Source organism: Adiantum capillus-veneris, chromosome 23 (genome assembly GCF_014529385.1).
Source record: "Adiantum capillus-veneris isolate H3 chromosome 23, ASM1452938v2, whole genome shotgun sequence".
Classification (NCBI taxonomy): Eukaryota; Viridiplantae; Streptophyta; class Polypodiopsida; order Polypodiales; family Pteridaceae; genus Adiantum; species Adiantum capillus-veneris.
The window spans coordinates 144645652-144670449 of NC_140953.1; the positions used below are offsets into that span (position 1 = coordinate 144645652).

The 24798-nt window shown below is 43.3% G+C and overlaps 1 protein-coding gene across 1 annotated transcript in view; it reads right to left on the bottom strand.

Annotated features, from left to right (window-relative positions):
* The window catches only part of PDIL5-3 (PDI-like 5-3), an 86550-nt gene extending 66322 nt beyond the window's left edge, over positions 1–20228 (bottom strand). Inside the window, exons 1-10 of the mRNA XM_086497638.1 lie at positions 20039–20228; positions 14857–14947; positions 14671–14765; positions 14408–14465; positions 13971–14164; positions 12996–13053; positions 12566–12606; positions 12408–12482; positions 11199–11255; positions 9772–9838 (exon numbers count right to left, since the gene is read on the bottom strand). Of these exons, the coding sequence (XP_086353764.1) occupies positions 9772–9838; positions 11199–11255; positions 12408–12482; positions 12566–12606; positions 12996–13053; positions 13971–14164; positions 14408–14465; positions 14671–14765; positions 14857–14947; positions 20039–20079 (777 nt within the window). The 5' untranslated portion in view covers positions 20080–20228. The remainder of the gene's footprint in view (positions 1–9771; positions 9839–11198; positions 11256–12407; positions 12483–12565; positions 12607–12995; positions 13054–13970; positions 14165–14407; positions 14466–14670; positions 14766–14856; positions 14948–20038) is intronic.
* Between the last annotated feature and the right edge of the window lie 4570 nt (positions 20229–24798).

The following is a 24798-nucleotide window of genomic DNA, read 5'->3' on the forward strand; positions in this document are numbered from 1 at the left end:
GCAGCTTCTTGATTATGTCCAAAACCCTCTAGACAACCGGCAACGTGAGAAGCTGCTGCAATTTTGCGAGTTGAACTCATACTTCTTGAAGTTCATCTTTAGCGGTTCTTTCGTGGCTCGTCATGGTTCTTCCCGTTCCTTCCTGGAATCGTCCTTCTTTGCAAAAAAGACGGGCGACTGAGCTCTGATACCACTGCCACAAACGAGAGCGCACACAAATAAATCAACAAGCTGAAAATAAATAAGACTCTCAACCAAAAGAGATGAGGGAGAAGATTGACACAGGATTGGGGACCAGAAGATGGGTTGGACCCTGTCACCCTGGTCCCTCCCCCTTAAAGAGAATCTTTATTAGGGAGAATCTTTTTTACAAGCATAAGAACCGTAGAAACCCCTCCGTTCTAAATCTCAGACCCGATGGTTGATTCCTTCCCGTGTGGGAATTTCCGAGACCCCGGGCGTAGGCTAAAGCCTCCTTGCTCCTTCTCCGCGATGGAGTACCTATAAAAAGCACAAACACAAAACAACAACTCAAAGAGCATGTTCACAATATGTACCTATCGCTCCAAGTGCGGAAAAAGTGACCAACTGGTGGTTTTTTTTTTAAATGAAATAAGCCTTGCTTTAATTACGTGGCTGCCCACTTATTAAGTGGGCAGCTAGACACTTAATAAAATATGTGAACCTGTTTAAAAACTCAATAAAACTAAGTGAGCTGAAAATCGATGCTACAAAACACTTTCTAGGCTGATGCAACCTCATGCATAGATGCAATGCAGACACATATTCCTCGCAGGAAAGCATCTGCTTTTCCCGAAAAGCACCTATAAATATTCCGCTTCTTAGAAAAGCTTCTCAGAACCCATCTTTATTCATGTGCCTACGTCCTTATGCCTATTCCTTTTTCCAGTTCGGATTTCCTCCCAGACCAATGGAATATTACCTATCCGATGCTCCCGTCACCCATCATGTGACGCATCGGGAATATCCACTTTCCGGTCTCTTCCACTAAACAAACGGTACAACTCCTTTCCGATGCTTAATGTCACCCATCATATGATACATCAGAGTTGTCCATTCTTGATGGCTTTAATCAATTCCAGTAGATCTACAATTTCTAACTTTTACAGTTCAAGTGCACACATATATTTCAGTAAATAGAAATTTCTCAAAAAGATGAGGAAATAGTCCATTTAGCAACACCTAAACACTCATGGAGTTGCCGGCGTATGCAACTCAAACGGTCCTTTAACTCTCGCTCTCCACGGAGCAGGCCTCATCGCCTCCCTGCAGTTGTTTGTCTGCAATGATGCATGTAACCAGATGAGACGCGGGATCAGCAGAACCAGTGCATCTCCAAACATCCTGAATCAATTGAGACAATGAAGCATTATGTAACACCAAGTCAAGTATGCGCAATCCTCGTCTAGGCATAGAGGAGGTCTCAAATCTCAAATGCAAAGAAACTAAGGCATGATCAGAGAGCATTGTGCCAAGCCAAATCGGTCCCACCATGCGATGCCGCCCGAGGGCCCATGTAAAATCTATCTAGTCGCTCGAGCAAACGACCAGATAGCCTTCTAAAGCCCCATGAAAACTACAATGTCTTGTGGAGTTCAAGCCACAGATGAAGTATGTCAAGCATCTGTACCAGAAACGGTAAAAAGGAATCTGTTCCAAGCATCTCCCTCACTCGGTGCTACATACAATAAGGATGGGGTTTGAAGGGCTCACCAGTCCTCAGTGGTCTCTACATTGTTAAAATCACTACCAACAACCCACGAATCGACAGTAGGCAATACATTTACAATCTGCTGCCAAAACTTGGCTCTCTCATGAGCTAAAGTGGGGGCATAGATGCACATCACACCAACCAGCGTATCATCAATCTCTAGATGCACATCACACCAACCAGGGTACCACATCGCTCTACCATATACTGAAGTACCATGGCCACATACACAATGGCGCCCACGGGGTCCCACAAAAATGCATACACCATTGCTAGAATACGATTGTCCAATCGCAGTTTCCCAAAATGTATGAGAAATTAGAATCCCCAGGTAACAACTTGCCACATCTACGATAACTGTCTATACATAACTTGTGCTCCTGCACAAGGAGTAAATCCACATCTGGGTCTACATGAGAACACGAATCTCTATGAAGTAGATTCTATATGGGACCATTGATGCTAGCATGATGCAAGCCATTGACATTCCAAGTGACAATATGTAAATGCATGTGTCAACCAATGATGAGTCCAAAACCTCAAAGGTGTACATCAATTGTGTCAACAGCTACAAGACCGAGGATTAATGCTGAGCTCTCTTTATCCCTAGCCGAAGCCTTGGAATAAGAGCCAATGGAAGTTCATCCTCATTATGTGGTAGTGGTCATAGAAGTTGTCCTCGGGCAAAGGAACAAGCAACTGTAAGCAAAGAACCAAAGTAGTCAAAAGGGCACCCTAGTGTGGAGACTACTGCTGACTCCGACCATACTCGCATGGTGCGAGGGATCGGGGTACCATATGGTCCACTAATAGAACCAATGGTAAACAATAGCAATCCTCTGTGTGTAGCCAATGTATAGCTCCTATGGTCTGTGCCAGTCTATCTGTAGCAATGCATGATGGAATGCAGCCTGTGGATAGCCTGCAAGGTGGCAAATAACAAAATCCATCACTTAAACTTTTGTCCATGGTTTCATGCCAGCAAATGTAGGTAGAAGGAGAGCATGGGACTTTGCCGACGACCTAGAAAAGAGCATGCCTTCTATGCATGCCATAAACTATACATTGAACCAATAACGGACAAGTCCTATCACCGTTATACTCACCTCTAGAAAATAGCCAAGCTGGAGGCACAAAAGCTATGAAGGATCGAGGAACATGAGGGGGTGGTGGGGCGCACAGGAGAAGTGGAGAGGGTGGTATGCAATGGGTAAGGTTGGGGGGGTTCAGGGGATTGGCAGGGGGTGATGGAGCTGCAGTGTCCATGGGTGGGGGCAAAATGGGAGAAGGGGCTGGTGAAGATGGCAGAGGTGAGAAGTCGGTCTGTATAGCTAAATGTGAGGTAGCTCGGGGCGGATGCCGCGAACTTGAGGGTATGTCCACCGGTAGCAGCAGAACCCGCTCAGTAGCTGAACCTTATGAGACTGTCAGCGAGGCACGCTATCGAGCTGGTGGGTGAGGTGTTGCAGGAGGTGGCGCCCACTGAAAGGTATGGCAACGAGGGGGCTTCTGCCACCCCTCGGCTACGCCTTGAGGTGGGGATGATGTGGCTCGGCACGACGAGGCGGGTGGAAAGAGCAGTCTCTCACCATGTACCCAAACTGATGGCATCTGAGACACTAGTCCGGACAACCAGTAACCACCAACCTTTGTAGATGTACCTGCTCCGTGGTGGGATCATGAAGTCGTCCTGTATCCGAGAAATGGGTGTCTTCAGGTGCGTAGACTTGTATCTATGGTGTACCGATCTTTGTAGCAAATGAACCTGGTATAACCAAGCCCCACCTAGCGACTACACCATTTACACAACCTAAAAGATGGACCGGGAGCGACGGAAAAGAGAGAGTGACCGAAAACCGAGGGATCCGTTGTTGGCAATCGAACTCCTCAACATTGAAGTCTGGTGTCGAGCGCTCTAAAACCACAGAAGGGTCCTTGCAACAATAGGAGAGCGACTGTAGAGGACTCTGTGCAACGGTCGTCTGAAAGCTGCATCTGAAAGATGCCATGGCCCAACATGATGAGCTTCAAGATGCTGCCTTCGGAGCCATCGAGGGTAGACTAGCCACTCTCGAACTGTGCCACCTGAAGGAAAGAGGCCCACCACGAGCCCAGCCAATGTCCGGCCCTGGTAATGTCTGGTGGCCGCCTCGATACTAGCTAGGTCCTCCATAGTGAGGACATATGCCCAGGTGAAGGGTGAGTGGGCAATCGTCGTGACGCTCGGTGCAAGTGTGGTGGCGGCCATGGCCCATGGAGCAGGAACTGACCAAGGGTAGAAGTCCGAAATGTCGAATCTCTCTCTCTCTCTCTCTCTCTCTCTCTCTCTCTCTCTCTCTCTCTCTCTCTCTCTCTCATGTCATCCCCAACCTCACCTATGGCAACAAGCAAACTCAAATATATGCTTCACTCCAAACGAATTTCCATCATTGAATTGGAAATGAAAGCATGGAGAAAAGAGATGGAAGATTGGAGGAACGCGAAGACCGTTTTCCTCCGAGAAAATGAAGAAAAGGAGAAGAGGTGGAAGGACGAGAAGGATCATCTTCTCAACAAGATCGCCACGTTGGAGAATAGCATTTTGGACCTCCACAAAGAAGTGTTGGAAACACGGTCAAAAAATGGGCTTGAAGAGGGGGAATTTCAGCCCTCTTTGAGGGAAGAAATTGACAACATCAATGAGGAGAAGAAGTCATGGGCCGCGGTCATATCCGAAACGCAAAAGAAAGTAGAGGAGGCCGAAAAATGGATTGAGGTTGCCAAGAAAGGGAAAGGTAAGGAAGCTCCTTGTACACCCACTCTTATCAACATGACCCTTGAAGAGGAACAAAGAAGGAGGGTGCGGGCTCTACATGTGAGGGTAACCGGCCTCAAGGACATAAACAATGTGGAAAAAGAGGTCACAAGCCTCACATCAATGATGGGGGTGGAGAAGCCTTTACACACAAAGGCATGGAGAGTGGGCAAGAAGAGTGAGGGCCCCGGAGAATCTTCAAAGGAAAGAGCTCTCATACTACGCTTCCCTTCATTGGAAGAGAAGAAGGAATTCTTGAGGAAGAGACCTACTCTCAAGAAGACAGGTATTTTCTTAGGCGATGACCTCACTCTCTCACAACTTGCGCATATGAGAGAAGTAATGCCCGAGATTCAAGCGGCAAGGGAGAAGGGGAAGATGGCCTTTTACAGAGATGGTCGGGTGGTGATTGTAGAGCGGCGCTCTACATGACGGTGCGAGACCTATGGGACCACATTGAGGATGGCGACTTGGAATTGTAATGGGTCTATGAGGTTGGATGTTGGTGCCTTTGAGGACAGTTTCAGAGACAAGGACATTGTTTTCTTTTCAGAGACTCACCAGGCCCCTGGCCAACTGTTGCCACATGTGGTGGGATACAAATGGGAGACAGCCCACAGAACAGTCACAAGATCTGAGCATGGGAGTAGAGGTTCAGGAGGAGTAGCGGTGTTGTTTAGGGAGGAGCTACAGCCACTACTACATATTGTTACTTCCCCCCCAGTACGTCAGTATATGCTGTATCCAGAGGGCAGTCGCCTTTCTCAATTCTAGATGATGATATATGGAGTTTTCTAGGGATGGTGATATCATCCTCCTAGGAGACTTCAATGCTCGAACGGGCAACTGTCAGACAGTCTTCTATGACACCTCAGATGAGATGCTTAGAGAGTTGGATGTGGGTGAGCTGGGGTTTGACAGATGCTCACATGACAGAGAGCAGACTGAGTATGGGAGATACCTCACGGAGATGACGACTACACATGGGCTAGCCATACTTAATGGCTTACAGCGGTTTCCTGGAGCAGCAGGCTTCACATGCTTTCCACACAGACATGGGGCCAGTACAGTGGACTATGTTATGACACAGCCGAGCTTTATTCCTTGTATTCAGGATTTCTGGAGCCAGACCAGTGGGCGTAGCAGTGGATCATGCTCTCTTGACACTGTCCGTATCTTTTCAATTTAGTACAGCCCAGAAATCAGGAGGCAGGTCACACACCCGTTATACATTTACACCAGAGACTGACTCGGTTTATACAGAGGCGATCTGGGATCGTCTATGCACAGTTGCTCCAGGCCTCTCAGTAGAGGAGTGCACTACTTTATTGACTGAGACACTACATGATGCAGCATTAGAGGCATACCCACACACTCAACCGGATCGGAGGTGACATTCTGGGAGCATGCCCCAGAATAGTTGGTATGATGAGGAGTGCAGAGAGATGAGAGCCCAGCTTCAGAGGGATCTTCATTTAGGAGTCATCACCTACAGACAGTCGCGGATTGCTTTCCGGCGCCTTGTGCGAAAGAAACGAGCTTACCTGGCCCAGATGGAGCGAGACTTGTATCAGTTGTTCTTGAGTAGAGACTCAGGCGAGGCATGGCGACTCTTCCATGAGCACTCCCCTCCCCCAGTGATTACTTCTCCTGATGTGTGGGGCCAGTATGCGACATCGTTATATACGGTTCCTGGGCAGGATCCCCTTCCAGATCCTACAGAGCCATGTCCACCTACGAGCACCTTCTTTACCACTGAGATGGTAAAGAGAGCCATTGACAGGATGAGGACCAGGAGGGCTTACGATCATGACGGTCTAGTAGCGGAGCACTTTATACATGCTAGGGATATGCTGATGGAGGTTCTTGCAGTGTTGTTCAATCGTGCCATGTGTGAGGGATTACCTGAGACTTGGAGGTTGTCTACTATTGTGCCTATATTCAAGGCAGGTGATCCTACAGAGCCTGGAAATTACCGCACTATTATGGTTGGACACACACTGGCACGATTGTATGCATCCATTATTGAGCAGCAGTTGAGTAACTGGGCAGAGGGTGAGGGTGTACGGGCAAAGGGACAGGCAGGTTTCAGGAGGGGTTTCTCCACTCTTGACCATATTCTGACACTCAGAGCTATCATTGAGGAGGGCAGGTCACATGGGAGACGGATTTATTGTAGCTTTGTGGATTTCCGCAAAGCATTTGACATGGTACCGAGAGCTCGACTGATGCGCAGACTGCAGGAGATGGGGGTGCCCACAGTGTTGATTTGGGGGATTATGGCTTTATACAGATCAGTGATGGGACATGTACGCACCCCAGAGGGGATATCTGACTTAGTTCACTCCACTATCGGGGTGAAACAGGGTTGCCCATTGTCTCCTACTCTATTCGGTATGTATGTTGATGAGGTGTCTGATTACATTGACAGAGAGGGTGATAGAGGTGCCCAGCTGGCAGGGACGTGGATCCCATTGTTGTTATATGCTGATGATATTGTCTTGATCTCTGACTCACCAGAGGGTATGCAGCAACAGTTGGATGCATTACACAGTTTTGCAGAGGATAGTGGATTGTCTGTAAACCTTGGTAAAACCAAGGTCATGGTGTTTAACACCACACCGCAGTGGATCAGGAGATCGGCACCGACCTTCACGTATGGTCAAGAGATTGTGGAGTATACAGATGCATACACTTACCTTGGGATAGTCTTCACTGGGCCGAGGTTTTCTTTGGGGAGAGCAGCAAAGACTAGACTGACCAGAGCTTATGCGGCCTTGGGAGGCTTGGAGAGGATGTGTTCGCAGGTTCAGTTCCAGGAACCTCGGACAAAGTTATGGCTCTTTGATACTTTAGTAGCCTCAGCTATGATGTATGGGGTACAGGTATGGGGACCTTCTGTAGGCCAGGATGGTTGGAGACGTATGGAGAGGCCCTTGGTATCTATGATCTCCCGATTGATTAGAGCCAAGGCCTCCGTACCTCACGCGATCATTCGAGCAGAGCTAGCTGCCCCCCCCATGGAGATTGAGGCGCTTACCAGATCAGTGTCCTTTGTGCACAGCCTATGGGATACTACTAGAGACAGATATGCTAGATTGGCCCTTGAGTCTTCCAGACAGTTAGCTCTACAGGGGGACACTTCATGCTGGTATGCACAGATGACTTCATGGTTTCAGACGCATGGCTTCACCATGGACAGGTTGCCCCCTTTCCAGTATTCTCTTCAGGCACCCTCGTTGTCTCTTACACGGGTGGAGATCACTAGACTCATTCGTCAGGACCTGATCCAGCTCGACACCAGGAGGACATGGATAGAGCCGCCTCAGGAGTTGAGCACGAAGATGGCTTTCTATAGAGAGCATCTTCTCCACCTCACAGGAGATGGGTTTGTGATTCGACCCAGCTACATGGACACACATATGTCTCATGGTTTGCGTTGTGCCATTGGTCAGATACGCACATCCTCACATCAGCTCGAGATTGAGACTGGTAGATTCAGAGGGATACCAGCAGACAACAGGATATGCCGATTATGCCAGAGAGAGCCAGAGACAGAGTTGCACTACATATGTCATTGCACAGTGTTCTATGAGATACGGGGGCGTTTCCACTGCTTATTCAGAGAGGGTTTTGGTCCTCTATCTAGGGTCATGAGTTATGAGGATCAGAGATGTCTTGGACTATATCTACTTGAGTTACACAGGTATAGAGACACTTTACTGGGGAGAGCTAGAGAGAGGCAGTCCCAGAGACACATTACAGATTTCTTTTCACTAGATATGGGACAGCCAGAGGAGCAGCCACCACTGCAGAGCTCGTCCCACACTCATTCGACCACTACTGGCACTCTCATCGACCGAGCATTGGAGCTACAGAGATACAGACGACCGCGACTGAGGAGAGGAGCTACACAGCATCAACGGAGACTACAACAGAAGATTCGAGCCATACTCTCTCGACATCCAGAGTGCAGATGAGGATGGATCCTCACCATTTCTTCCATCTTTGTTTCACACACTGTTACATCCAGTTTACCGGGTACCTATTGTATCAGCTGCTACACCCACGTAGTTTTAGATTGTAGTAGTAGTAGTAGTATTTTGTTCCACTTCTAGTTCTTTTCTAGTTCTTTTGTACCCAGACATGGTATTAGATTCACTATTTTGTAACTGATTGGTCTCATAGGTCATTTTGGCCTTTTGAAGACGTTAATATAACATTTCATTTCATTTCATTTCATTTCTCTCTCTCTCTCTCTCTCTCTCTCTCTCTCTCTCTCTCTCTCTCTCTCTCTCTCTCTCTCTCTCTCTCTCTCTCTCTCTCTCTCTCTCTCTCTCTCTCTCTCTCTCTCTCTCTCTCTCTCTCTCTCTCTCTCTCTCTCTCTCTCTCTCTCTCTCTCTCTCTCTCTCTCTCTCTCTCTCTCTCTCTCTCTCTCTCACACACACACAGAAGCCGGAGAGAACTAGCCAAAAGCAACCGAGCGCGGTTGGAGCCGAGCGCGGTTGGAGCAAGATGTCGAAGGCTTTGATTGACACAAGGGCTGCAGGGAGGCGCAACAGCAAAGGTAAAACCCAGCACGTATCATGTATGATGCCAGCTAAGCTAGAATCGATCGCAGGTGGTGCATGCTGCAAGTTGATACAGCAGCGTACAGCAGCAATACAGTGCGAGGTTGTTGGGCGGCGTGTTGCAACAACAATACAGTGCGAGGGCAGCAAGCTGTGCAGTATGGCAATGGCAGCAGCAAAACAGCACGTGGGTTGCCATCTGTCACAGTGAAGGGAGTTATTCAGGTCGTGTTCTGTCGCAGGAGCTTAGCACGCACTCAATTTAGGGTTTGCAAATGTGCAGCGAACAGACTAAGGTTCGCGACAGTGGTGGATTTGTGAGCACGACTGTGCAGGGAGAAAATTAGGGTTCGCAACAGTGAGCATCCCTACAATGGCGGGTTACGGTTTTTGCAGCTCTCTCTCTCTCACACACATACTTTTTTTTTTTTGTAATATTCTCTCACACACACACACACATGCACGCACACACCTGCAGGCACGCACGCTTGCATATTCGACAACAAATATCATCACAATACATACATTGCTAAACAAAGGTTTGTTTTTATAAAATAACCAAAATGAAGGTTTAAACTTCTACAAAAACAAATTAAGAGTTTGCACCTACAAAAGACAATTTAAGACCAAAAACTTCTTCTATGTGTCACAATATAGAAAATTCAAGCTCTTACTGCAACCAAAGAGTTTGTATCTCGCTCGCCATAATAAGACTCGTGTTCATGATGTCCATGGTCTTCTCTGAAAATTTGAAAGCACTCATCCAGATAAATAAGACAATAAAGAGACTGCACTTGATTCCAAAAAATAGAAATGGGCACATTCCTCACCCTCTATTGTGACATGCCATTTACAAATGCACCGTTCCAAGGATTGATCCATTCATGAAATAGTCAAAGGGCACGACTGTTAGTGTTCATGACCTTTACTTTCCCAGGGAGATAATTTGAAACAGAAGTTCTTGTGCCTTATGGACAGTCAATGAGCAAAAATGAACCCTAGATGTAGCTTTTGCGTGTACGTGAGCATCCATGAATTCAAGGTAGACACGAAAAGAGTTTGGAAGCCGGAGCCTCCAAAAGAGGATATCAAGCCTTCTGAAGGTGTAAACACCTAAAGAGTAAAGTTAGAACAGCTTTGGGTCAACGAGTATGGTATGAGTGTTTTTTAGAGGCATACAAGACAATGCCTTAGGGTCTACTCCTCTTACCCAAAATGCTCCTCTCCTTGTCAAGATGCTTTCAAGGAGACGAGCCATGAATAAGTTATTGTTATCCCCATTGTCACCGTTATCAAAACGATAGGCATGAACCATATAAATATCACCAATACGTATGAGAAAAAAAATTTGATTTTATGCTGACTGAGAGTCTCTTTAGGCCCAATGCAAGACCAGTCACCATCACTTGAGATTGCCCTTGAATTCCCACTTGAAAGAGCCAAATAAACTAGAGTCAGTTGTCCACCATGCGCTCAAAAATGCCATCCTCGCCATGTCAATTTGAAAAGAAATTGACAAAATTTTGAGTAGACATCTAGTTCTAAAATACAGGGTAGATAATATTGGCTCAAGAGGGGGTTGATTCACTTAGCAGAGTTATCCCCTGTATCCTTATTGATGTCTGAGGTCCTTTATGATAGAATTTCAAAAATATGCTAGATTTAAAAGTGCAGAGTTAACTCACTCTTCAAGATCTGCTTTGAGCACCTCTACTACTACTAAAGATGTGATAGCAGCTAGAGCTAGAAAGCTTTGGTCTCGGAGACATCCTCATCCACCTGCCCGCGTACTCCACACCATTATCAAACACAAACTGGCCCACATATTACAAAAACAGGCCCACATTCTGGATTGAGGTATTTGGTCTAGTTTTTTCTGAGGTTATTGAGGCACAACACCTCACTCACAAACTTAGAAAGATAAGATCAGGTCCTGTACAGAGTATGAAAAGCACCTAAGAAACTGGCTGCACAAGGTAAGCGATATGAATGACATGCAAAATAGGTGAGGTGGTTCTCACACCATGCATGCACGCACGCACACACACGGCATATGCATGAATCACTCAACCTTTACAGAGAATTTTGATATGAAAAGCACCTTATGTCGTGACCTTTTCTGAAGATACGAATGGAAGGATAACCTTGAATGTGATGCCTGCCCAAAAACACAATGTCAGGCATGAATTACTTAAAAGGTCGACGGCAAAAGTAGCTGGGAACAAGCTTGCTACAAATGCTTTTCAATAGCCTCAATTCTAGGGAGTTCTTAAAATCTTAGGGAATCATGATACAAGGGCATCAGCAGTTTGCTAGAGATTTCTTAGCTTACGATTTGAACCATCCTTTTCCCCATTTTCCAATGAGATGGTAGATATAGTGAATTCTAAAAACCACATTACAAAGCCCTTGCCAGCAAGAGCTTCAATGATGTACAATCCACATAGTCAATTCAAGCAAGCATCGTCTCAGTTTTCCACCTCAGCCACCCTCCTCTAATACTAGCCTTCAGCAATCATGAGCCTGGTATGCTTGCTAGCAGCTTGTGTAAAAATTCTGGACCGACAAGGTTGTAGACAGGATATCCTCCGGCAATACTTGTTAATGCAGCTTGAAGAAGCTTGCGAACATAAAATGTCGATATGATAATAGTCAAAAAGACTAGTGTGAACTAAAACAATGAACGGCTAAATACAAACATGCTAAACCTTGTAAGGAATATTATGAAAAGTTCCTTCACAAACTCACATAAGCAAAGCTTCATAGGAGGTTCCTACGAACTTGCTCAAAGATATATAAATTGATACTGCTAAAAAAAAGCTCTTAGATAACTATATTGACACAAAACATAGCTCAGAGGAAGTGAAAGAATCAACCAATTTCTTCAGCTTCTTTTGCTACATTTAAGGTACACAAATTAAAAGCTGTTTTTAAGGTGTTGACAAGAAACATTAACTTTGCATACCATCTTTTAAGGTATTCAAGAACCATAAAATTTTAGAAAAATCAAAGCACAGGAAATTTCCTCCAGCTCAATCATGTTACCTTTGAGGGTTTCCTATGCATGATAAATCAGAGCTAAAAGTTCTAACACAGCTTTTTAAGTGCCATTAAACAGGATTTACAAAATTTGAAACAGCCAAAAAAAAAACACGTTGGCTAGCAGTAGCCCATTAGTAGCCTGTACAACACTAAGCCTGATTCTTTCCAGTAATGTCAGATCCGATACTCCTATACAGTATTGGATCACTTTATACAGCATCATTATCAACAACAAGAACCATAGCACTAACTCCAAAGAGCAGCTTACTTCCTGCACAAAATTTGGTGTACTGTACAATCCACTTTTCCCAACAATATTCTTCTGTCCGTTTCTGGATTATATCTGCTACCAATAAAAGGAGGAAACTAAGCACTAAGTTTCAAAAAATTATGAATTAAAGCACAAGTAAAAAGAAATCAATCAACCTTTCAGCCATAATAGTCGCTGCCTTCTCCCAAGAAGGTTTCTACAAAAGGAGAAACAATAACGGTTCACTAAGCTGAGGTTATTAACAGAAGCTTAATGCTAATCCTGTAAGTGCATAAACAGCACCAGTGAAAGAAGTTATGGACAATTCACGAACTCCACAGCAAGGATCCAACACCAAAATTAATCAAAATTGCATGTTTGGTTTAGTGCTTTCATTAGCTGTAGCCACACAAAGAACCTAGACAATTTTATTATAATGCACAGATAACTTTAAACTCATCACAAACTCCACAGAAAGCATCCAAACACCTAAATTACGGACATGCTGAATGAAAATTGCACGTTTGGTTTGATGCTTTCATTAGCTTTAGCCACGGAATGGCCCTAGACAATTTTATTATAACACACAGATAACTTTAAACTCACCAGACGATTACTCCAATGGCACCATGGGGCATAAAAATTGACAACAAGAATCGCAAACCTGTTGACACAATGAAGTCAAACAATGAATATGATAAGAAATCTAAAGATTATGTATGCAGTCCAAACTGTTCTCTGTGTGTATGAGTAAATATGTACCATGTGCCCCCCCCCCAAAAAAAAACAACGTGGCAGGGTCGTCAGGACCCTGTATAATTATATCCGCGCGCGCGCCCACACACAAACACATGCACACATTGGCATAAGCATGATGACCAACTACAGCATCCATACAACTGTGATGACTCTAGAAACGTACCCAAAATAGCCTAAAATGCAGTTTAATAACTCATAAAGGTCATCGACAACGCTATCGATCATCAGTTCCATCATGTAGCGCGATTTACTGATTACCATAACATCCCCACCAGTGTAAGTGTATTACCTCTCTTTTTTTTGGGTAAAAGAGGGTAAAAAGAGGGGGGTTTGGAGCCCCCAGTCTTTTGTGTAGGCAATCTAGGGATACCACGCATTGGCAATGCAAGGTACGCTAGAATTAAGAAGACGGGGTTCTCAGGCTTAGCAAGCCAAACGGTAACAGCCAAACAATGTAGTCCCATAAGAAAATGCATAAACAGCAACAGGCCACTACTGAAACCCGATTAATAGAAAAGGATACAAAAGTAAAATCAATCTATGAATGGCTAACAGAAGACCAGCTCCCACAAATCAGATAAAAGCTCCCTCAATTTTTAAGGTAATGTGGAAGAAGTCTTCAAATTGTAAACTGGAAGAGAGACAAGTCCAAAGCTTTGACTTGAGGAAATTTGAGGGAGTACTTGCAATCATATACAGCCCAAATAACTAACCAGAAAATGTGCACATGTACGTGCACCCACAAGCACATTAAACTTGTAGAATCCACTAAAAACATCAAAACAGTAAAAGAAGATGTTCTCAAGCTTTAAGAGCACATACTGTGCTGCAAATCTGTCAAAGCTGTCTTCTGTTAGAGCAATAGCCCCTTCACCGAGCTCCTCTTGAGAGTCCAAGTCTTCATCACCATGGCTTACAGGATTTGGAACCGGGCCCGGATGAAACTGAGGACCTACTTGATTCAACTTAGGGTCTATTGGAAACTTCTTCACAGTCTTTGTGATGTTAAATCGATTCTGCAAGGCAACACCAGTCATGCAGAAATAAGACCCCAGCATAAATGAAAACCATTCACAGACTAAACTTCAAACCACTAAAAGCATGTGGACACGATGCACCCATATGAGACACAAGCAATGACATTTACAAGATTACCTTCTGTAAATAGTCAGATAAGGTCATTCACACAAAGAGAAAGAAAAAGAATAACAGAGCTTACAATCAAAACCTCACAGCAGCGAAGGCATTAAGGCGCTCACCGTGCCTAAGACATCACTAACATCCACAGAAGCAAACTCGCAAGATAACCTTGGGAAACTGCACATAAACCAACGACATATCTCAAATCAAGTTTCAGAGTTTGGATTTTCATGAGTTCATCTCATACAAAAAAAAACCCAGACAATCTAGTGAACACGAGCAAAACAGTGCCCTTGAATTTTTTTTAATAAGAACCCTTCATATAAACTATAATGATAATGAATATTCTGAATTTTCCAGCTTTGAAAACTTGAAAATATACCTCATATTGAAATCTATCCGTAAAAATTCCCCATCTTTACTTCCATCTAGCACAATGCTTGTAATTGTTTCAAGCCTTAGGTAGTTGTTAAGTTCCTGGTCCAAAAGTATTCAGTCGCTTGACAAGCCAAAAGTATTCAGTCACTTGACAAGCCAAAAGCAAAGAAGGCTTTGAAATCCACTTTACCATCCCAAAAAGAAAAATCATTGATAATGCTGCAATTATAGAGAGTCCCGCTCCTGATAGAGTTGCTTCAGTTAGATCTCTTGGTATTTTCCTGCAATGACGAACGATTCGGACATAAAGAGAAACTCTTGGAAATTGACTTTGACACAGACTCAAACACACTAAGAAAGTGAAAGACCGCCCCCCCCCCCCCCCCCCCCCCCCCCCGGACAACCCCTACTTTTAGACCAATCTCAAATGCAGAATTCTTACAATGTATAGATGTACCTTCAAGAAAAATCATAGAAAGGGTTTCATCTACGTGTAGCGCATGATAAAGCTCCATTGTGCATATCAAGGATAGAATGTGCAAGCACACCACATAGAACAGGTGCATCCATGTTAATGAGCATGGATAGAGCACCCAAGATTAAGAAGGTGCATAAACTTTCATGAGTGTCAACCATTTTCTCTCAACTCAATTAGTATCCATAATTTATTAGCTTGGACTCAAGAGACAATGTTGACATAGCACGTGTAAGTTGTGTGGGTGTATGTGTGGGTGTATGTGTGTGTGCAAGGGCTTAAGCACACATCTATGTGCGTGTGATGCAAACAGACAGAGAGAGAGAGAGAGAGAGAGAGAGAGAGAGAGAGAGAGAGAGAGATTGTATTAACATCGTATATGAAAGAAAGATAACACAAAGAGCGAAAGAAAGAAAAGATTGTGTTAACTTCCTTTGGAGGCCAACTTGACCTACAAGACAGATCAAATACATCTTGGTTACATCTTTTCGGACATCAAGGCATAAAAACAAAATGAAAAATAAAATACTGCTTAAAAACCTCTTAGAACTCCTAAGAGGAATAATTACAATGGGTTTTATTACAAAATGATGATGAAGATAGCTATATCTGGATGGCAGTGTTATCACTCCTTGGGGAGTGGGTATGGAAATTCTAGTGATTGTTTTTCCTCCTCTGTAGACTACCCACTGTCCTTGCTTCTTGCCCCTTCACTCTAGCCAATTCTGAGAGAGAGAGAGAGAGAGAGAGAGAGAGAGAGAGAGAGATTTATCAACGTCCTTTGGAGGTCGAACTTGACCTATAGGACAAATCACATACATTGTTACAATCCACTTCAGGTCATCACAGAAAAGAAAATGTGCATGTGCATCCTGATTCCTAACCTCAAAAATCTCATGACTCATGAGGGACGAATATCACCATGTGCTCAAAGAGACTAGATGTGACACGTGTCATGCTACAGGCTTGGACACTCCAAGCAAGAAATTAATAGCAACACACGAACAAAATCTGCAAATAACTGAACTTGAAAAGAGAAAAAGAGAGAGAAGAGGAGAATTGACACGGAATGGTGGAGTTCCATTCCTAGATGCACTGGCCCCAAAGACCGCCCCTTTTGGTATCTCTTTATTATTGCTTCGCAAAGTTACAACTGTCAAGGGTCCTCTTCTCCGAGACTTTGCGTCCACATGCCCTCTGTGTGAGGCCGCAAGGGTCCTTATAAATAGTACAAGGGATGCCCAAAAGCAGATCCCCAAAAGCATCTGCTCCCAAGAGATAGTGCCCAAAACTGCCAAAAACAGTGCAAATTGCGAAAATCCATACAGTAGTGCCACATAGCAGCCAGCTAGTGCAATTTACAGAAATCTCTGCCAAAGTTCAAGCTTTTGATAATTTAGGTTTAGGCCCCTCTGTCGAAGGTGGCCACAAAAGATGCAATGAAAACAAGAACTAGCTCGTGATCCGGTGGGCACCTCGACTCCGATCTAGAACACCTGCAATGCCAAACACATGAACAAGGCACACCTATGGAGGAGAGAGATTACTGAGGTAGAAAGAGACAAGACATCTCAAAATGAGAGAGAGAGAGAGAGAGAGAGAGAGAGGGAGAGAGAGAGAGAAATGAAATGAAATGAAATGTTATATTAACGTCTTCAAAAGGCCAAAATGACCTATGAGACCAAAAAGTTACGATTGGTGAATCTGATACCATGTCTGAGTACAAAAGCTACAAAGTTACAAAGAACTAACACTAAAACACTAAGGAAAAAGGAAAGGGGGTTGAGGGGGGGGGGATTGTGGATTCAGATGAAATCTCTCATCGATCACTGTCGGATCTCATCGAACTCCTCCATGGTCAATACTTTGGTTGGGCATCTTGCATGTCGAGTGTCACGTGACACATCCAACCCTATGTGTCCGTGGACAAGCTACAACATAACAGGGTTCCGTCAGTCTAGTCAGTCTAGATCCAACCGGAGCAGACCCTCCATCATCAGGACTGGACACTTAGATCCAAAAAGATTACACTTTGGATGCTCAAGGGATAACTGAGCAGGAATTAGCATCTTGTTCAGAGATTCTAGAAGGATATATACACTCACTACAGTTGAGGTCAGCTATTTAGAAGCCAGAGGGATGTTGCTAGATGGACTATTTTCTTTTTATTTTGAGTAATTTCTATTTATTGAAATTAGGAACATAAATGTGTACGCTTGAATTGTAAAGGTTTGGAATTATAGATCTACTGAAATTGATAAAAGCTATCAAAAACGAACAACTTTTGATGTATCATATGATGGGTGACATTCAGCATCGCGAAGGAGTTGTACCGTTAGTTTGGTGGGAGAGACTAAGAAGTGGATATTCCTGATGCGTCACATGATGGCTGACAGAGATGTAACGCAAACACATATTCCTCGCACATAGCATCTACTTTTCTCGAAAAGCACTTAGAAATATTCCGCTTTTTAGAAAAAGATTCTCAGAACCCATCTTTATTCTTGTGCTTGCGTCTCTACGTGTATTCCTTTTTCCCCTGAGAACTGCATCTAGAGACGCCTAAGAAGTTTTGTGTAGCATCCGTCTCAAGTTTTTAAACAAGTTCACACAATTTTAAAAAAATTGACCGCCCACTTAATAAGTGGGCAACCAATAATAAAAAGCAAAAGCAAGGCTCTTTAAAAAAAGGCAACGGTAACTCTTAGGCTGAAAATAAACTAGCGATCTCTCTCTCCCTTGCGTAGCCAAAATTGTTGTCATTCTTCTCTCTCCTCTAGTGCTCCCTCTGCAGCTATTGTTGCCGGCACCGTACTGACTATTCCTGCCAGTCCCAGGTGCCTGTAAAATCAGGCAACTCTCCTCCTCTGTCTCTCAATTTTGCCAACGCTAGCTCTTGGAGATTCTGCCATCGGCAATCAGCAGGTGAAAGTGCAAAGCCAGCATGTGAAGATCGCTTTTAAGCACTCAAAGGTCAGGTACTGATTGTGAGTACGCTCTACGAGTTGTTGTTTCGTGTTTGTGCTTTTGCAAGTACTCCGTCACGGAAAAGAGCCTCGCCTACACTCAGAATTTCCGAAAATGGAATCAGGAAAGGTCTGTGGAGTTTCACACTCTGTGTGCAGATTGAATTGAGAGCTCTTCTCTCGGAATTTCCCGCACAGGAAGGTATTGACCATCGAGTTTGAGATTTAGAACGGAAGGGTTACTCCGGTTCTTGTGCTTGTAAAAAGATTCTCCCTAATAAAAAATCTGTTTTTTTTTTTGGGGGGGGGGGCAGGGGGACGGGGGGCGGGACTAGCCCATCTTCTAGTCCCGAATACTGTGTCAATCTTCTCCCTCGTCTCTTTTGATTGAAAGTCTATTTATTTTCACATTGTTGATTATTCGTGTACGCTCCCGTTCGTGACACACTCAGAGTGGTTTTAAGACCCCGATGCAACAATCCAACAAGCCTGTTGTAGCAGTTTCTTGTGCAGTCAGACAATAGTCCTTGGACCCATACTCCAAACCTTGCATAGCAAATAAGACAGTATCCCCAACCCCGCTATGATGGTTACAACTTCCATAGACCCTGCTTAACAGTTGCATCTTTATGATGGTGAGCGGTTAAACAAAGCCCCCCGGAACCCGCTTTACACAACATATGTCACACTTTAGATTTTATTCCATCTGAGCATTGCAAAGTGTGAAGAATAGCATTGAGAATAAGTATTTTGTCTATAGCATGCCAACAGTTTCCACTAAAAATTGGTGCTATATTAGTGTACACAGGTGTAATCGTAGACAATTACTTTTCGTTTTTTGAGAAGGGAGTATGTCACAACCCAATGACGTGGGACAAAAGAAGTGGCGGTCAACACCCTCAAGAGTCAAGACTGCCACCCCCATGAAGAGATTTTCATACCCAAGCCTTATTCTACCGACCTGTAACCCGCGCAACAAATTAAGCCATGTTCTATGGTGAGATATACAACTGACAATATGGATTTTTTTGATGTGGCAAAACCTGCACTGAGAGAGATTCTTCGGCATTGAGTTATGGAACGCAATCGACTTTACAGTTTTTAGGGTGCTAACTTAAATTATCAATGACCTCTATGCTTTAAGCACTTTAAAAAATTAAAATGACTTTTAGTTGCTTTCCAGCCCAGTGCCTATAAAATATTGGGCAAGCCTGGATTGTATGACAAAACTGAGTGAGTGGTTTCACAGTGAATAATTGTAATTTGACTAAGGAAATACCGCCAAGGGCACTCAACTTAAGGGCCAATACTCTCTAAAGGAGAACCACGACTCTTCATATCGTCTACAAGTGTCTACAAGTGCACATGTGATCTATTATGTTCAATTCCTATCTTTCACTTGTAATTCTATGTGCACAATGGGTTATCCAACCGACGGGTGATTACCTTTCCACCCTTTTTTCTTCCATTTTGAGGGCCCTTTATGGAACATGCCCAAAGGGGAATGAAATCACTAGATGTATCTGACTGGTCTATGGGTCACGACTCTCTCTCTCTCTCTCTCTCTCTCTCTCTCTCTCTCTCTCTCTCTCTCTCTAACTCTAAAAAGCTATCTGTAATCATATGCTGTTACTATACACTACTCTATGAATTTTCATCTACTTTTATTTTGATGAATGCAGAATATTGCCGCTGGACATGATCATGTATCCTTTTGTTACAGGAATAGAATGTTGAAAGCTAGGCAAGAGAACTAGGAACATGATTGTCTTTTGCTTCGATGCAGACGCAATGCAGATGAAAGGCGGTGAACAACGACCTATGACACTGTGAATAACTTCAATGATAATGCAACGCAACTCTCTCTTACACTCTCTCTCTCTCTCTCTCTCTCTCTCTCTCTGACATGCGCACACTGAGCTTGCAAGAACCTGTAGAAGTCGACTGCCTTGATCTTGCTGGGAATCGTCATGGCTGCGCAGATCTGATCTCGCACCAAGTAATAGTTTATGTACCACGCATCAAGACATGCGCAGCTTGTGGAAACGTCGAAAATCAAATAGAGTAAGCACTAACAAAATGGTGACCTGTAAGGCGAGAACACACTCTATCTATCTTGCTTCAAAAAACAAAAAAATCATTGCCTAAATAGTGCAAATAGTGCAAGGAAACTTTAAAGAGAACAAAACTCTAAAGGAAATGTATCAATGCACACAATGGAAACTAGACCACCTCTTTATATGGGTATGGATAGTCTCTTGACTTTCCAATGTCATGAGGCTTTTCATTTCTTAAACTCACCTTTCACTTATGCACTTAATATGTATGAAAGGATTTTTATTTTATCAAGATTGAGGAGACTTAATCTGTTTAATATATATACAACTCTTTTAAAATATATATATTCACTACTTACATAATGCAAGGACACTCTAAAGAGAAGAAAACTCTAAAGGAAAAACACAAATGTATCAAGGTGCACTAAACCATCTCTATTTATATGGACAAAAAAGTCTTTTGACTTTCCGGTCTTTTCATTTCCTAAACTCACCCTTTGCTTATGTACTTAGATAATTTAAAAAGCTTTTTGATTTTTCGAAATTGAGGACACCTGATCAGCTTCATGAAAACTCTATTTGGATAGGTCCTTTACGCACAAAAGCATGCATGCTCATTCGCTTTTAGAATTGGTGAGTGTCTCTAAAAAGAAAGAAAGAAAAAAGATGAAGTAGAATTGCATTAGGAACTAGTCTTGCTTAGAAGGCCTTGTCATAGTCTTTAATGTGTAAATAGGATACTAGGGTGAATTTTTTAAAAACAAAATAGATAAATCAAAATAAACTCAGAAGATTTTGTGAAACATGTTTGTGAAGTCAACCCCTCATTTTTTGTAAAGCATTCATATATTCTTTTCATAAAGAGAGGGCACTAACCTCATGAGTAACATCTTCACTTGAACAAGATGGTAGAAAAAAATCTCGCCTTTGAGAAGCTACGAAAGAAAAGCAAAACACTAGTCAAACTTTTCATACTAAGAAAAAATTTAAAAATAATAAAAAGTGGTGGAGAGTCGACAGACTGTCTCTCCAAAATTTAATAGAAACAAAAGTAGTGCTTTGCCCAGTGGTCCATTCCCTATTACATAGTCATAATATTCAAGAACTATATAATGAAATTGTATTTCTCTGATAATGTGGTATTCAAGTCCTTGCCATGCCCATGTGAATCTCTCTATTGTAATTTTGTATTCAAGTCCTTGCCACAACCATGTTGGGCATATCCTACAATCAACCTGTTTTGAGAGACTACATTTTTAATAGAAAGCCTATCAATAATTTTATGTGGTTGCAAGAAGGCCTCACGGTGCTACCGCATGCAGCTGAAGCTACTCTGGAGTCTCTGAAATTGGCCCTTGAGTGTGTGAATCGACCCAAGTCCAATGTCATGGACAGTCTCTGCCGATGGGACTGGTCGAGCCTCGAAGATGCGGAAGCAGTAGGCTCACTAGGTGAACCACAGTGTGAGGGTGCAAATGAGTTCCCAACACAAGTATCTATCTCTACTCCACTCCTGAGGGAATAGCTCAGTGGGGTGGCTGGCTAAAGTGTGGGCCAGTCCTCTTGTATCACAACCATCCTGCTGAATTATGCCATCTCAAAACACGATGTTAGGCATGTGAGCTTGGACCAAGCCACAGCTCCCCAAGTGTAAGCTAGTGAACATATCAAACAAAGCTTCTTTCTGGATAAAATCAAGTACGATTTCTTCCCATACATCTCTTTAGGTATGGTTATAGTAACAACTTTGTTACGATAACTTTGAAGGATGTTGAACAAGCTAAGTATCAAGGCTACCTAATCTGAGAAATGATAATGGGTATGAGACGTGAAGTAGAACAAAACATGGAACCAACCAAGAGATCATTTGGTAGTATGGCCAACCAACAAGGTAGTGTAGCCCAAGGCAACCACCTCAATGATGAGAATTGGGCGAGAGATATGGAAACCACCGCTAACCAAGGAGAACATGTGACACCAGGACAAGTAGAGGTCCACATGAGTCACATTTATCAAGCAACTAGTTTGAAGGCTTAGTTGGAGAGACATCAGTCAGAAGGGTGAGTGTTAAACACAACCATAGAGTCAAACCATCCGACTTCCAAAAATGGGTTTAAAAATACATATGGATTTGGGGATCCATATGGCCATCTAGCAAGCTTCAAGCAGGTAATGAGAGAAAAACACATAACAGACTTCCATACCCAGTTTGAAGGGTTAGGAATGACTTTGGAAGGTAAGGCTTTAACTTGGTTTCTGACCATACCTCCTTGATCCATTATAGATCTATCAACATTGGCTATGAGATTTATTGTTGCTTGCTCAAAAATGGAAATCAAGCATAGTATGGTAGCACAAATCTATAGCTTCAAACAAAAACAAGGAGAGACAATAAGAGACTTGTAGTCGAATGAAGCAATACATCGATAAATGTCTGGCGTTGGAAATTCCAACCGAGGAAAGACTTGTCTCATTATTTCTAGAAGGCTTAGCCAATAAAGAGTTGAATGCCATTCTGTATAGCAAGAAGCATACAACTTAGAAAGCATGCAGCCTAGATGCTATATATATGGGAGATAATTGTGAGATCTTCGATGAAGAAAGCACTATTAAGGACACCTAGAGTGAGCGTACCACACCTATTGTGCCAGCACACGTAGGACCTACTGTTGCAACTCCTATGAATGCCATTGAGGATGTCATAATAACTAATATCTAATTCTCCTAAATGATTTTCTCATGTTAAACTGATCATTTAATATGGGACGTGCCAAGGGAGAAAAAGCTAGAATATTGGTTAAGCTGGCAGACCGACCAAAGTAGGGATCCAAAGAAGGAAAATAGGGATCCAAAGGGGGGGCCATCTGCAAAAGAGCAATGTGAAACAATGGGCTTTAAAGACCCTAAGGTTCAGCCCATCAAGACTTCCAAAATGCTAAGGTTCCAAAATTCAAAGGTTGTGTCCAATGGTCAAACTTAGTAAAATTGGATGCTTAGTGAGTGTGCCAAAAAGTCTTCAAGGCTCCTACATAGGAGGGGGCGAGCCCTATAAATAGGAGATGAGAGAGAAACACACACACACACACACACACACACACACACACTTGCAGGATCCCTTTAAACGAAGGGAATGAGGGACACATGTCAACTCCCTAGCCCAATTGCCCACAAGGTGCATCAAATCCTATTGGATGGCCATGGAAGTGGACCAATGAGAATTATGCTAGAGTAAATCTAGTTTAATTTATTAAAAACACTTAATAAAAGAACAATAAGAATTAAGCTCTCTAGAAGACTATTGGACAATCTCCCAAGGGGTCCAATGAGCATTCAGTAGCCCAATGGCTTGCCTGACTCCTATTGGCCAGAAGACAAAGGGGTCCAATGAGAGTTTAGCTGCATTATTTAATTACCTAAAGCTCTCACAAAAGGGGAAAGGGGGACACATGTCACAAGGCTATCACTTATGCTTCTTAAATCCTATTGACTAAGCCTGGAGGGGTCCAATGGGAAGCCAGCAAGAGGAATTAGCAAGAGGGGTCGACCAAGAGAGAGAGGGGCTGATTTTTCAAAGGCATTATTCCACACACACTCAGACTAGCTCATGTGTGAAGCAAGAAGACTCTCTCTCTCTCCTTCTCAAGTTTTAATGGAAAGCTCATCACCTACTCCAAGCTTGTGAGAAGGGAGGCCTACACCAACAACTCTTGCCTTTGTGATGCAAATCCAACCAAGAGCCAAGCTTCAATGCATGCTCATCTCCTCTACCATGCTAATTACTAAGCTATGCTAGCTTATGAGTGATTAGGTGAGGAGATATACTTCTTTCTCGTAAGACTACTCCTTCTTCCTCTCAATCTACTCTCATACCCCGCTAACTCTCACCATCTTCGAAGGTGTGTGAGGTCTTGGGTCTGAGACCGTGAGGGAATTGATGTTGTGTTTTTCAAGTGTAAGCTTGTTGCTTGAAGCTTCAATCTTCATTTCACTAGCTAGTTATTGAAGGAACACAAAGAATTGTAATGTAAAATGTCTCCCTTGATGGGGGAAACCTATAATACAAAGCCTTTTGGAGGGGGGACCGGCTCCATATAAATCCGGTCCTCAACTGTTGTCATTAGCTTAATCTCTCTCTCTTTTGAAGTATTGTTCATGCCTATCTAACTAGGTGTTATGCTTTTTGTTGCTCTCTCCATCCAAGCACTCTTGCTATGCTCATTAGGAATCTATTCTAATGAAATGCTCACTATGTCTGTGCTATTTTCCACTACACACAAGTTACTAGGCCATTAAATGTTACATTGGTATCAAAGCACAAGGTTTCTCTTTTCTTGGTCAAGAAGGGAGGTCCTCAAGCTAGCTACAATTGGTTGGTATTATTAATTGCAATTGAGTAAGTAGAATAGGGATTTTTCAGCCTTGCAGTGCGCCTGCCTTCGTGCAGATAACAGGGCATCACCGTCGAGATCTATTAACCATTATTGAGCTATTGGAAGCTTGACAACCGGTACTATTTTGGTGTTGAGAAACCCTCTCTTATATTCCTTGCAATTAATGGTATTCGAGCCACGGGTACAGTAGCTTGAGTGCTTTTCTAAAGGGGTAAAGAGGAGTAGCAACTAGGGCTTGAAGTG